Here is a 14,501-nt window from a genome sequence, read left to right as displayed (position 1 = left end):
CAGGTTATTAGACCTCACTGGGTTGCCACATCCCACCAATAAAATATGGTAGTAATAGTGCTACCCCTCTGGGCTACTTCCCCAACTTACACTAATGGGTTGGGTCCCTATGTACTCCTAACACTATAGCTTCTGAGCCCCTGCAAGTGTGTCTCCCATTAATAGTCATCCAGTAGACATCAACAGTCAAAATATGTGCTGTAAAACATTTCTTCCATGAGGCAGTTCTCCACACATAGACACCATGGGAAGAGTGGGGATCATATTTGACGTACAACTGTTGTGAGGCTTAGAGTAGTATATGTGTGTGGCTGTGTGGCAAAGGCAGCTCTTGGTATTGAGACCTGGAAGTCACTTCTCTCTTTGTAGAGTCTCTATGTAACTGTCCTTGGGTGTGGCATCTCTACTAGACAGATTGTTCAGCTGGCTTCTGAGGGTCTGTTCTTCTCCACAACTTGATTCTTACTTGAGTCCACAGTCTGGTCTCTCCTCGGCCGCCAGGGTCTTTGTTCCTTGAAGCTATTTCCTCAGCCGACTGCTTTTCTGCATCATGTCTGTCTCAAGTGTGTGTCTCTACTCTCTTAATTATGGCTCGAGTTTTCTGAAATGGATGAGCTCTTGAGAGTCGGATAATGTATCTCACTCCGGGCAAGTCGCTATTAGACACCATTGTGGTTGGGAGCAGAGAGGAGAGGGAAATAACCTTCCTTCTTTCCCCTGCAGGGGTTTCCTCAAAAAAGGACCCCCAAACCTGTCCTTCCTCTAAGAAATGTTACCCTTCAAACATACTTAAAAGCATGCAAAGGCAGGTCCAATTGTTTTTTCACCCTTTAACTCCATCAGTAAAAGGTGTTCACAAATCATAAAGGAATCAGGGCACATATAGTGTAATACTTCATTACCTAACACTGTATGATTATATTCTGGGTCTTTTGTATATATGTGTGTGTGTGTGTGTGTGTGTGTGTGTGAGTGTGTGTGTGTGTGTGGTCAGTCAATATCAACACCCCCAATTTTTTTAACCTGCCCCAAGGGTTGTTATGTGATGTGTATGAAGAGCTTAGAAAATGTATGAAGACACATACACGAGTATTTACATCTATCTGTATCTATAATAATGGATATAATAACATATCTACAATAATAAGCTTTATGATTATTTCTGTATTTGCAAAGTATATTTAAGACATTGATTGTGAGTTGTATTGAGCTATAGTAAAATTCTATTCATACTCCATTGATAGTATTTGTTATTAATGCATGGTGATTTGGGTCAAAGTTCACCTTTCCTGAAAGGGTTTGTGAAGCAGATTTGTAGGGTAAACATTCTTGTATGAAGAATATTTGACCTCCTTAAGAGAACGAGTTGTTTCAGACCATTAGAAAAACACATATTACAATGAATGTCTGTTAGTTACACATAACTTCTTATTCTTTCATTAAAGCAGGTTCACAGGTCTGTACTTGGTAACATAACACTTAATTAGCCTAGTTCATGTTACCCTATGTCCTGGAAGTCATTTAAACTAGCATGAAAAAAGAATTGGTGATTCAAACTTTCCTCTAATTTAGACTTGACCTTCTTCCATTCCTTCTTTCTCCAGTAATATTTTACTTTAATCACTGATGATAACCTTATTTTGTAAACTAACCCAGTTAAAGAATAGGAACAGTAATGGAGATGATTTATTTTGAAGGAAAGTATATGCTTATTTTGTATAATTATAACTTTGTTTTTAATTATTCCATACGAAGCACTCATGTGTACCAGTGTTATGCTGTTCTGTGTTACTATGCTTATCTTTAAAGATAAGCATTAATATGATGATTGATCTGATTAGCCGTATCTGGAATGATTTAAAAAGAAAAATCCAGCTCAGCAAGTTCGTTGAGCTAAGACTTTAACACCGCAGCGGACGCTGAGGGGATTTGGGAGAAGTACAACAGGGAAGGGAATTCATGACGTCAATGGCACACTCACTCGTTCTTGCAGCAAGCACTGGTTCAGCACCCAGCGTGTATCAGGTGGGCACTCTGTTAGATCCTAGCAATATCAAGGGAAAAAAGAAAGAAAGAAAGAAAGAAAGAGTTTCTGCCCTTGAGGAGTTTACATTACGTTCCATGCCATTGGAGGAAGGGAACAACGTGGATGTAACATGTGTGTGAATACCACTAGATGAGGTACCAGGAACTGGTGAAGAATTCTGGGATGTGGAAGTGAGGGAAAAAAGTATATTCCATGCGTGGAACTGGCTGTGCCAGGTGTGCGATGGAAGGCAGGGTGTCATCTAGATGCGCGTGAAGTGAAGGACGGACCAAAGTCGTCCCCAGAGTGTTTCAGTGCTTTATACTCTGCCATTATCGCAGTCTCTCTTGGCTAGTAGAATGCGTGCTGCTGAGGGCAGGCATAATTTTATTTTTATCTTTGCATCTCCTCCCTAACCCAGTGCCTTGGATATAGTTGGCAGTTGGCAAATGTTTGTTGCATGAGATGTGATTTCTAGATACTAAGTTCTTGAGCATATCCTAGGAGGGAATGATCAAAAATGTGACCCACCTGGAATACGTAGTCAGCTTGTGAGACAGTGACTGAAGAAGAAGAAAATATTTGCTCCTTTTATTCAGCCAAGATTCTTTTTCGTCTCTGGTGGGTTGACTGTTTGCTCTGGCTTTGTGACATCATCAGTCTTCCTGCAACCCTGTTTAAAATGCTTGATATCTTTTTTATGTTTCCAGGCATACTTCCGACAGGGTGTTGCCCTCCAGTATCTTGGACGCCATGCGGATGCTCTGGCAGCCTTTGCATCAGGCTTGGCCCAGGATCCCAAGAGTCTACAACTTCTGGTTGGGATGGTGGAAGCTGCCATGAAATCTCCCATGCGAGGTAAGACTGTGGAAAGTGCTTGAAGTGACAGTCATATGGAGTTGGAAATTCCTACCTCCGAAGGCCTGTTGATCTTGGGCAACCCAGTATTGGGCAAGATGTCAGCTTGATGTCTAGTGTTCCTGGCTGATGAGGCAACATCAGACAGAGAGTCAGGAGACAAGTCCACAAACCAATTTTGCCACTGACTGGATGTCACTGACTATGGTGTGTGCTCGCTTCCTTGCTGGTGGTTCAGTTGTCTGGCGAGTATGTGGTGAAGGGACCCGTGAGCTGGTGTTCCTGCCGCTTTTCTACATTTCAGGAAAGCCTTTTCTGCCACCCTATCCCCAGGCCTGGAGAGAACATCTTCCTCATCTGTGCCTCCCACAGTCTTTGTCTTCCAAAGCTCCCTCCTTTGCCACTTTAGACTTCATGGAAGTGAACGTGGCCTCTCCTTCCCGCTTTGGTTTCTTCTAGAACCCTTTGTTGGGATTTCTCCTGGGCTGTTCCTTAAACACCTGGCCTTGCATTCTTTTTATCCTTGTGCCCTAGGAGACTGTGAGCCTCGTAAGGTTAGGGCTGCACCATTCACCTTTATGCTCTTTTGTTCTCCTTCTCAGTGCCTGGCACATCCTTGGAATGTATTCTCTTTTCTTTGACTCAAAATGCCTAGCTTTCTTCAGTGGAACTCAAAGACACTTCCTACAGGAGATCTCTTTTGATCCCCTCTTTTTAATTTCCCCTAGTATTTGCTTATATGGGTTCCTGATGCTACAAGTATTAATTCTGCAAGGGCAAGGACAGTTTTGTTTTAGTCTTTGTATTCCCAGGGCCTAGGACATTGCCTGGACAGTGCCTCAGTTGCAGTAGTGGCAGTGCGTGCGCACGCGCGCACACACACACACACACACACACACACACACACACACACACAGTATTATGCATCTTTAGGTAAAGAAGAGATTTTTAATTTTTCCATGCTCATTTGTTTCGACTGAAACTTCCCTAAAATAGTCCATTTCATTTTAATTTTAGATAATTTTTTTTAAATCTTAAGGAAGTCAATGTATTTTCTTTGGGCGTGGTTCATATTTACAGAAGTATCTTATCATCAATTAGAAAGGATCTTAGGAGTCTTCAGCCTTCAAAGAGGAATTAGGAAGAACCCCTAGAGCAGGGGTCCTTAACCTTTTTTTGTGTCTGGGATCCCATTGGTAGACTAGTGAAGCCTAGGTACTGGTCTTTAGAATATGACTTTTTAAGGCAAAGGATTACAAAGGAAAACAACTGTATTGAAATACAATTATCCAAATTTGTTAAAAAGAAACTCCCAGGCCCAGGCCAAGACCCCCTGCTAAAGCAGTCCTTGAATAAAGGAACACTAAGGATGGAACCAAGATGTAGGCATAGCAAGAAGAACAATTGAGCTCCTCCCCCCAAACTTCTCTACAAAATGCTGGAAGACACCCCATCCCGAGTTCTGATCGGGAAATCTAAGAAAAAAATCACAATGAGTCATTTTTCCAGCCCAGTAAGCATAAGAATCCTACAATAAAGACCTTTTATGGTGATAGGGAAGCTCAATACACAATCCCTGAAGAAGAGAACAACTCTAAAACATCTCCAAGAAAAAACTCAAGAAAAGCTATATACAACTTGTGTACAAGTAGAACCAGAATTCCTGGAAGAAATGAAACAAGAGTGTAAAAAGAGAGCTGAAAACAAGTTTAAAAACCAAATAAGAGCACTAGAACAAAAGTGGGGGAAAATGAGAGCTATGGAAGAAATATTTGAAAAGAAAATTAATAGCATGGCTCAAGAGAGAAAAAAAAACCTTACCTGAAAAAACAAGTTCTTGAAAATTAGAATTAACCCAATAGACGCTTAACTTCCATTGACTCCATGAGACAAGAAATACTAAAATCAAAATCAAAAGACTAAAAAAATGGAAGAAAACACAAGGGATCTTGTAATAAAAGCAGTTGAGCTAAAAACAGATCAAGGAGAGAAAATTTAAGAATCCTTGAAAGCCATGACTACAAAAAAAGGGCCTGGACTCCATGTTTCAAGAAATCACAAAAGGAAACTGCCCAGGCCTTTTAGAATCAGGGGACAAAGTAGAAATAGAATCTACCAGTTGCCTCCTGAAAAATCCCCAAATGAAAACTCCAAGGAATCTTATAGCCAAAATCCACAACTTCTAGGACAAAGGAAAAATACTTCAAGCAACCAGAAAGAAGGAATTCAGGTACTGAAGATCCACAGTCAGATCATGCAAGGTTTAGTAGCCAGCACATCAATGAATGGAGAGTCTAGAATACAGTATTAAAGGAAGCAAAGGACACAGGTTCACAACCAGGAGTAATGTATCTGACCAAACTGAGTAGATAATCCTTTGCGGGGGAAACAGGCCTTTATAAGGAAAAAGACTTGTAAGAATTCCTGATGAAAAGACCAGAGCTGAGTAAATGAGGAGGAGTGAAGAGAAATGTAAAAAGGTAAACATGATGAGCGATCATGACACACTAAGCAGCTATTTACTTTCTAATAATGGGGAGATGATACGTGAATCTTCTCAAAACTGTCGTCATTAGGGGTCATCGAGGAGCTCTAAATAGTCAGAGGGACTGTGGGTAGTTCTGTTGTGTTTTGATGATCTTGAAAGAAGAATAGAAAGAGTGGAAGAGGAAAAGGAAGAGGAAAGATGGGGAAAATCATCTCACTTGATTGGCATGCACAAGTAGAAATCTACACAAACATGGAGGAAGGGGGGTGTGGAGTGACACTTAAACCGCACTCTCACTTGACCTGATCGAAGGAGGGGAAAATAGGCACACGGAGTTGGGTGCACAAATGAATGTCATTCAACAGGGAAATGAGGATAAGAGAAAGGGAGGAATAAGAGGACAGATTAAGAGAGGAATTAATCTTGAATGAAACAAGTCTTAAATCAGGGTTGGAAGCAAAGAAAAGGAAAAGTTTTAAAGAGTAGACTAGAGAGAATACGTAATTAAAATCAGATGTGCGTGTGAATGGCATGCACACACGTATACATGGAAAGGGACAGCACAGTGTATTTAAAAGGCAAAATCCAATTATGTGTTGTTTACAAAAATACATTTGAAATGGAAATATGAACAGAAAAGCTAAAATAAGGGACTAGAAGAAAACCTTTTATACTTTTGATGAAGTAAAAAAAAAAAGCAGCAGTTACGGTCATGGTCTCCAACAAAGAAATATAAAACAATAGACTTAATTTTAAAATGTAAACAGAAAAACTGCATTTTGCTGAAGGGTACCAGTGACAGTGAATTCATATCATTACAAAATATATATGCATCAAATGGTATGATATCTAAATACCTAAAGAAAAAGGATTATAGGGAGAAATAGACAATTATATTATAGTGGGGGACCTCAATTTATCACTCTTGGACCTAAGTAGCTCTAACAAAAAAAAAAATAACCAGAATGAAGACATAGTGGACGTGAATCAAATTTTTTTAAAAGTTAGGTATGCTAGAACTTGGGAAATTTTTGAATGGGAATAGGAAGGAGTGTACACATTCCTCAGTTGTGTATAGCACATTTACAAAAACTGGCATATGTATGAGGACATAAAAACCTCACAAATTCAGAAAAACAAATATTTAACACATTTTTTATGGATCACAGTGCAATAAAAGTTATATTCGATAAAGGGCTACTGATTAAATGATAATAATTAATTGAAGAGTAATAACTTCATCCTAAAGAACAAGTGGGTCAAAGAATAAGGTGCAGTTAATTTAAAAAATGGTGGGGTCTCCCTTATTGGAGCTCACAATGCAGAGGCTGAATAACCTCTGATCCCATGTTTTGAAGTGATCGAGGAAGAAGCAAAACTGAAATGAAACAAATGTAACCTACCTTGTTTTTTTCTTTCTCTTGTTTGTTTAGTTTGAACATTTTATTTCCCTTCTTTCATGGCATTTTCCTCACTTTCTCACCTTACTGACATTCCAGAAATGTCTGGTCACAAAGGCTACTCTTCTCAATTTGGTGCTTAGAGCAGCTTTTCTGCAGTCCTCTGACTTTTGCAGCACAGCTCTGGCTTTTGGAAATGGAGCCAATAATAATAGTTAAGGGGAAAGGAAGTGCTTGGCCAGCGCTGACTTTATGCATATGTAGCTGAGAAACTAAGGTTTTGTGTTTTTGTTTTTTATTTTTCTTGGAATGACCCTAGGAAGGCCTCTTGCTCTCACTTCTACCATACATTTTTCCATATGGTCTGCACATCCTAGTTACTCAGTAACTATTTGTTAATGAAGATGATGATGCATGGAATTCCACTAGGAGAATCATTACTTTGAGATAAGACCTTTTCTATTATTAAAATGCCTTTTACCACGGGGAGGGTAATAATAATGATTGTAATAGTGATGGTAATAGAGAGAATAAGAGTAATGTAGGCACGGCCTGTACCTCCTTGCCCCTACCAGTATCTCTTTACAGTACCACCATTAATACCCCAATTTTATGTTGCATTACATTATATTACATTACCCGCAAAATAATATTTTCAGTTTAGTCATTTTTCAGTCATGTCTGACTCTTTGTGACCCCATTTGGGGTTTTCTTGGCAATGATACTGGAATGGTTAGTTTTTTCCTTTTTCAGTTCATTTTACATATGAAGAAACTGAGGGAAACAAGGTTGAGTGAGTTGCCCAGGGTCACACAGCTAGTAAGTGTCTGAGGCCAGATTTGGACTCAGAAAGAGGAGTCTTTCTGACTCCAGGCACGGTACTCTATGCACTATGGCGCCACCTAGCAACCATTCATATAATATACCCCTACCCAGAACTCACGAAATCCTCATGTAACATCATTTTACTGGCTCATCGCTTGTTTAAGATATTTCAGCTCTGAATCTGACTGCCTCCCCCCATAATGTCGTTTCATTTAATCAAATGTTTTTCCTAACATTAGGTGAGACGTTGCCTTGATCAGCTGTGACAGGAGCTTACATTTATGAAGTGCTTTAATAAATCAATGAGAAAGCTTGCGCGAAGTGCTTGCTATGTGGAAAGCCCTGTTCTAGGTGTGGAAAAGATGCAGAGTTTAGATGAGGCACACGACACACTCCCTCCCTTCTAGCCCCTTATGTGTATGTGGGGGGGGGGGGTTGTGGGGGGAGTGGAGGACCGCAGCAAAGGCTGCTAGAATGTAACACCAGACTCTTCTTCGCTTGACGTCTCATTGTGCCATCCATCTGCTCCATGGAGGCCTCACCACATGCCTGTCCCCAGCGACCTGCATCACCCACTGTCCCATCCTCCTACTCGCACCAGATCTCAGCCCCCGATCTCCATCTGCAGGTTTTCCTGAATTCAGGTCCCGATCCCTGGCTGGCTTGAACTGATGCCTGAGTGTGTGCAAAGGAGCCCACCTTGGCCTCTCTCTCAGGGGGCCCTGGACACACTTCCACTTCACGTCTCATTCTGCCTTGCCCCCAGGTCATCTCATTTTCTCTCTGACACTGCTACATCTTCCTCTTCCCCTTTTCCACCTTCTCAGGACAAAACTCCCTTCCCTGATCCCCTGTCCCTTCTATGGGTTGTCTTTTCCTATTAAAATATAAGCTTTTTGAGTAAATATTCTGTCATTTAAAAAACAAATAAACAACTTGTGTCCATTCCCAGTGTTTAGCACAGTGTCTTATACTATATATATAAGTGCTTCATAAATGCTTTTTCGTTCATTCATTCATTCGTTCATTCATTCACGGACGCACAGCTAGTACAAGGCAGAACTAGAAGCTGAGGTACGGTCCTGTGACTTGGACTCAGTGCCCCGCATTGGTTTGATCAGCTGTTCTTCACTATCAATCAGTGAGCACGTTGGCTAGCTGGGGTTCTGATAGAGAGGCATGTGGGAGCGTCCCCCGCCCCAGCACCTGAGGGAAAGGGACAGAGAAGGCATTGGTGGGTGCCCAAAGAGAGCTGAGAGAATCCGAGTGGTGACGACCAGTTCTTGGTGGGGATTCAGTGTTGCCTGGGGCTGCCCCTGGGGCAGCCTGGGTGAGCCTTTCTGTGCCTCCTGTAATCAGCCTGGCCTTGCACGTTTTAGACAGACTCCAGGAAGAAAACTACACAAATCTTAAGCGGCTCCTAAAGCCCGAAGATTGAGTTTCCTTGCTAAAAGTCCAGCTTTTACCTTGCGGCAATGCTCTAGTAGACTCCTACTAATTGTCAGAATTTTCTTATGATAGCTTGCATTCACATTAGTGCTTTACAGTTTTAAAAGTGCTTTCCTCATAACAGCCTTATTAGGCGGGTTGTCTATGGTTTTTTTTTCCATTTTACAAATGAGGAAACTGAGGTTCCAGAGGTTAAATGCTTTGTTCAGGGCCACCACACTTCCGAGTGTCAGAACCAGGAGTTCCTTTCTGGCCTTGTGCCTGTTTTCTCCACACTACCAGGTGGCCATGCTTTCTCTGAGGTAGTGCTGGGAAATGTGGAGCTGCGGCTCGCTCTCATCATTTTACATATATTTTTAGAAACTCAACAGTTTACTTCATGGCCTTTGTAGCCTGTAATTTGGTCTTTGTAATTAAATATGTTGAATGCAGCCAGATCTTGGCTTCCCTAAGGAAAAAATAGATAATAGTAAAGTTTAGTTGAAAGATTGGAGGCCGGGGACTGGACTTTAGATTTTACTTTCAGCTCTGCTGCTGACTGGCCTTGTGATCTTGGGAAAGTCACTGCCCTTCCAGATCCTCAGTTTCCTCCTCTGAAAATGAGGCATTGGGTCCGACTGACCTAGAGAGAAGTTTGTCTCCAAAAAAAGTTGGCAGTTTTAGTGCATGGAAACTTCCAATGCTAAGGAGATCTTGGCTGTGTTGAGACAGGAACGGATCCCAGTGACAAAGGACAGACAGTCTCACTGATTTTGTCCTAACCAGTTCTGGGTGACATGTTTTAGCCAGGACATTGACAAACAGGGTTTGTTCAGAGGGTAACAAGGATGGGGAAGGAGCTGGAGTCCATGCCATGTGAGGGTGAATGGAAGGAACTAGGGATATTGAGCCTGGAGGCAAGAAGACACAGGAAGGCCAGGAGAGCTGTGTTCGAGCATTTGAAGGTCTGTTATGGGGAAGAGAGATTTGCTTCATTCCGCTTGGCCCATGAGCAGTGGGCTCAGATGGCCGAGAAGGAAGTTCAGCCTGATGTGAAGGACATGCTTGCTGAGCACGGTGGGTAGCCCTGAGGGGGTGCAACCTCAGGAGGGAGGGAGTTCTCTTTCCCTGGAGGTCATCAGCCCAAGACTGGAGAAGGGATGTCATTCCCAGAGAGGGCAGCATGGGGGGGTAGAAAAACAAGGAATTTGGACCTAAAGAACTGGAGTCTCAATCCTGGCTCTGCTGCGTCCTGATGATGTGATTTGGGGCGTGTTATCTCCTCTGGGCCTCAGCAGCCTGAGGTCCCATCCTGCTCCCATTCTGGGCTCCTGTGGCCTCAGAGGCCCCCCCCCCCCCGACTCTGAGATCCTGGCTCATGATTCTCTTCTAATTGCCCATCAGAACTGACCCGTTCTAATTCCTGTAGGTGGAGCCTGGAGAGGGTTCCACCTGGTTTCTGCATCTAATCTTTCCATGTGATACTGATCTCTTCTGGAAGTTCTTGCCTTTTCTACCTGTACCTGATTCATTAGATCATCTCCACTTCAGTGCTGCTCTTCAGGTGTTCCTGGGCGTCCTGCAATGTCAGAGTGTTCTTTGTTCACTCTGTAGTCATCTGATTGAAGGAAGAAATGCTCCAGGCCTCATTCCGTTTAGAGGTTGCCGTGGTAATGTTGATTCAGGCGAGAGATACTTAGTCGAGAAATGAGACTTGAGGTCACAAAATGTAATAATTGCATTTTCACCTGGTCCAGTTGGCCAGCAGCCCTTCCATGCTGCACGGGATGCAGCCAACCTGAAGCTGGTTTCTAGGAAAAGGGACTATAGCCTCTGCAGAAATGCCACCTAGCAGCAGACTGGGCTCAACGCGAGAGCCTGAAGAAAGCGAGAGGAAGGGAAAAGGCCATAGATATCTCACACAGCGATTTGTGCTTGGGAGAAGAGACCTTCAGTCCAGCTCCCTTCTGTATGGCTCAGAAGGCTGAGGCTCAGAGCTAATGGGACTTGTACCAAGTGACACAGCAGCAGAGTCAGAATTTGAACCCAGCCCTTGGGACTCCAAATCTACCGTCTTTGCACTGCATCACCCTTTCGGGTCTAACCTTCTTCTTTTATAGCCTGAAAAACCAAAAGCCTGAGATGAGATGTAGTGACCGTGAGGCGGAGGGTCTGATGGCCAGTTGACAGAGAGCTGGGACCTGAATTTGGGAATTCTGATCCTTACTCAATTGTTCTTGCTTCTGTACCTTGCTGCCCTGCTAACTCTCATGGAGAAATAGCTTCTTTTTTCCCCTTCTGATGTCTTTCTGATTTCTAAGTCATATCTTTTCCAGGTGATGCTTGAAAATAGAATTGTGAAAGAAAATAAATAGGTATATATGGTAGACATATCATCTTGTACTAAAGTGTGACATGCTTGTAATAAGCGGTTCTCTCTTTTTCATGGATTTGCAAATATTTTGCTCTCTTTCTATCTGAGTCTATTGCAGAGAAGCCAAGTCTGGGACAACGTGTTGGCATTCTAAGTGAGGAAGGCAGCAATTCCAGGCAGAGAAGCTGCCTCCCTACTCCCGTGCCTTCATCGTAGAATCCTGGAGCTGTTAAGGAGCTTAGAGCATAGGGCAAAGGAGATCAGTGCTAGAAATGACCTTAGAGTAGCCCCAGTGACTCATTCCTTGTTTTATTCAGACTTCCTTTCCTCTGTATCTGAAGGTCTTTCTCCTGGCTGCTTGTAGAGTGTGGTGCTTGTCATTGGAGTTGTTACATTTAACTCCTGGGTGTCTTGGAGTTTGCAGCACAAGACTTTTTTTTTTCTTCTGGAGGCAATTTGTGGAGTCTTCCGATTGGCAGTTTGTTTTCTGTGTTCTGAAATTCTGAACAGTTTTATTAAAATACTTCTTGCATCACGATAAGTTTTTTTGACTTGTATTCTTCTGAGAGCAAGTCATTTCTATGCATGCCACCTTTGGGAATAGATTTTGCTTGTAAGGAGATCATGTTTTCTTTTAACATTATTGCTTCTAGCTTCTCTTTTTCCAGTTGTTCTTCTGTGAATCTGCCTTCTCAATCAGTAATCTCCTCTTTTGTCTCCTAGCCGCTGTGGATTCAAGTTTTTCCAGTCTGCCCATTATTTCTACTGTGCAGGCTGTAAATTCTGCTCTCACAATGTTTATTTCTTTTTTAAACCGTTTGGGAGCATCCTGCTGTGGCTCCATGCTCTCTTGGGAATCCTAAGCATCCTCTGCTTCATTGAGTGTTAATTCATTTTCCTTTGTCTTGGGATATTTATTCATAGGTATCTGGACTCTTTTAGTTGATCTGGAGGCCATATTGCCTTTTGCTATTAACTGTCCCTGTTGGTTTATCTGCCTATGCTCAAAGTCTTTGAGTTTTCATCCTCATGAGATCTTCAGTAATTGGGCTTTTTTCCCCCCTCTCTCTCTCATGTTCCCCCTGTCACTCATTTTCTGACTGCTTTCTCTTTGATCATGGCTTCCCTGGAAGCTGGACCTCAAAGCCCTCTCAGTTTCCTTCCGCAGTGTGGAGTTCCTATTTCTCAGGTCTCAGTCCTTGGCCCAGGTGATTTCTGGGGGGACAAAAGTGGCCCCAGCTGGACGTTGGGCTCCTCCCTGCAGCCTTGCTGGAGGGCCGCACAGCCCTCATCTTACCCAAATTCCTCCGTCCTCCACTTGTTTGGTTGAGTTCTGTTATAGCCCAGGGCATTGCTGTGCTGTTGTCACAGCCTGAGCAAGCTCCTGCCTTTAGGTTTTCTGACAGCAACAGGAAGAAATGAGAGTAGACTTGGGTCAGCTTGGGCAGCCATGCTGCAGCCCATCGTGGGCAGTTGGGAAGGATTGCTCAGTGGTTAGGGGTTAACTTTGTCTACCCTTACTTCATCAAAATGTTGCTTTATTCAGGTTCTTGCTGTCCTAGATGGCAACAGCTGAAATTAATTTTTTTCTCTTGCATAATTCTGATTTTGGAGTGGTTTTGAGAGGTTGTAAGGATCAGAAAGAATGTCTAGTCCTCCACCTTCATGGTCACAGGACCCAGCACTCTCCCTCATTTGGTAGAGATGGAAACTGAAGCTCGCAGAGGGTGTGGGGCTGTCCCATGATTACTCAGCTGGTTCTAGATTTGTAGAAGTTCACAGCTGGAAGAGACCTCAGTGTCCAGCTGGGCCAACCCGTACATGAGTGGGAAGGAAAGAACCAGCAGCCCTCCATAAATTAGAAGCCCAGTAAGGGATCGTTCCACCTGTTTGAAGACCTCCAATGAGGAGAAAGCCTGCTATCTCCTGAGGCTGCCCACACCTTTTTGTAGAGCAGCCCGAGCTGGTGCCGAAACAGGGCTTAGAACCTGTGTCCTTCCTGTGTCCTTCCCATTGTGGCTCCTAGCACGGAGCTGTGGCTGCCCCGAATTCAGCGCTCAAATGATCAGTTTAATCAAAATACATACGTGTTCTTTATTTTATTTCTTACATGCTAGCATCATTCTTCTGACTTCCACAATTATATCATGAGCAATGGACAGAATTATTGCCCAGGATCATTGTTGCTGAACTCTCTTGTCCCCTCTAGCCTCCCATTGGACTTTGTTTTGTACCCCAAGAATTTACTTCTCATAATGGTGGGTGATATGGTGTTTGTGTCTTGTCTCCTTACTGAACTGTAAGTTCTATGAGGGCAGGGATTTTGCCTTACCTAGACTTTGTATCTCCTCAAGTGTCTAGAACAGACCTTTGCAAATCAGAGATGCTTAATAAATGTTTTCTGAATCCGATTATTCAATGTCTCATGTGCAGATTCCTTTCCTGGTTTCTGCTAATTGATTAATGTTGTCCAGTTGTGCAAGGCCAAGCTCATGATCTACTTTACCATTTCCTTCCCAAAAGAATTTGAGGATTCTTCTGTAATTGCTGCTCTCCATTTACTCAAAATCAAGATCCATATGTATGGCGAGATCTCCGTCCATATTGTTTCTTCTTCTTTTTCTTGGTCTCTGTCTCTTTCTCCCACGTGTTCTCTCCTGCTTTTATCTTACTTATTTAAGTTCAAATCTCAGTGCCAATGGTTACCAAGTGTGAAACTGTAAGAGAAAACTCCTTACGTGTCTGCGCCTCAGTCTGCTTATCTGTGAGATGCAAATAACATTTTTACTTTATCACATATCCTCTGTAAACATTAAAATGCTATAAAACAAGTTTTCATCATAAAATAATAGCTAACAGTTCTCAGCACGTTCACACACATGGTCTCACTTGAAATTTTCTTTACGTGTAGTCTCTATAGAGTATTTCTACAGACATAAGTAAATATGTCCATGCAAACATCTATAGAGTTCTGTGTATATCTTGTGCGAAGGCACTGAGGGAGAATAAACATGGCTTGTCAAAGAGTGTTGTATTAGGTATGGTGGGAAATAGGACTCCACTGGGGAGGGTTCTGGCTTAAGGAGGGCACTGATAGCCAGG

At 42.6% G+C, this 14,501-nt stretch overlaps 1 protein-coding gene across 1 annotated transcript in view; it reads left to right on the top strand.

Annotated features, from left to right (window-relative positions):
- The window catches only part of TTC28 (tetratricopeptide repeat domain 28), a 677,066-nt gene that overhangs the window by 369,405 nt on the left and 293,160 nt on the right, over window positions 1–14,501 (top strand). Inside the window, 1 exon segment of the mRNA XM_020996673.2 lies at window positions 2,737–2,884. Within this exon segment, the coding sequence (XP_020852332.1) occupies window positions 2,737–2,884 (148 nt within the window).

This window comes from Phascolarctos cinereus, unplaced genomic scaffold (genome assembly GCF_003287225.1).
Source record: "Phascolarctos cinereus isolate Bilbo 61053 unplaced genomic scaffold, phaCin_HiC Scaffold_4;HRSCAF=312, whole genome shotgun sequence".
In the NCBI taxonomy this organism is placed as follows: Eukaryota; Metazoa; Chordata; class Mammalia; order Diprotodontia; family Phascolarctidae; genus Phascolarctos; species Phascolarctos cinereus.
This window is presented reverse-complemented; position numbering and strand designations above follow the sequence as displayed.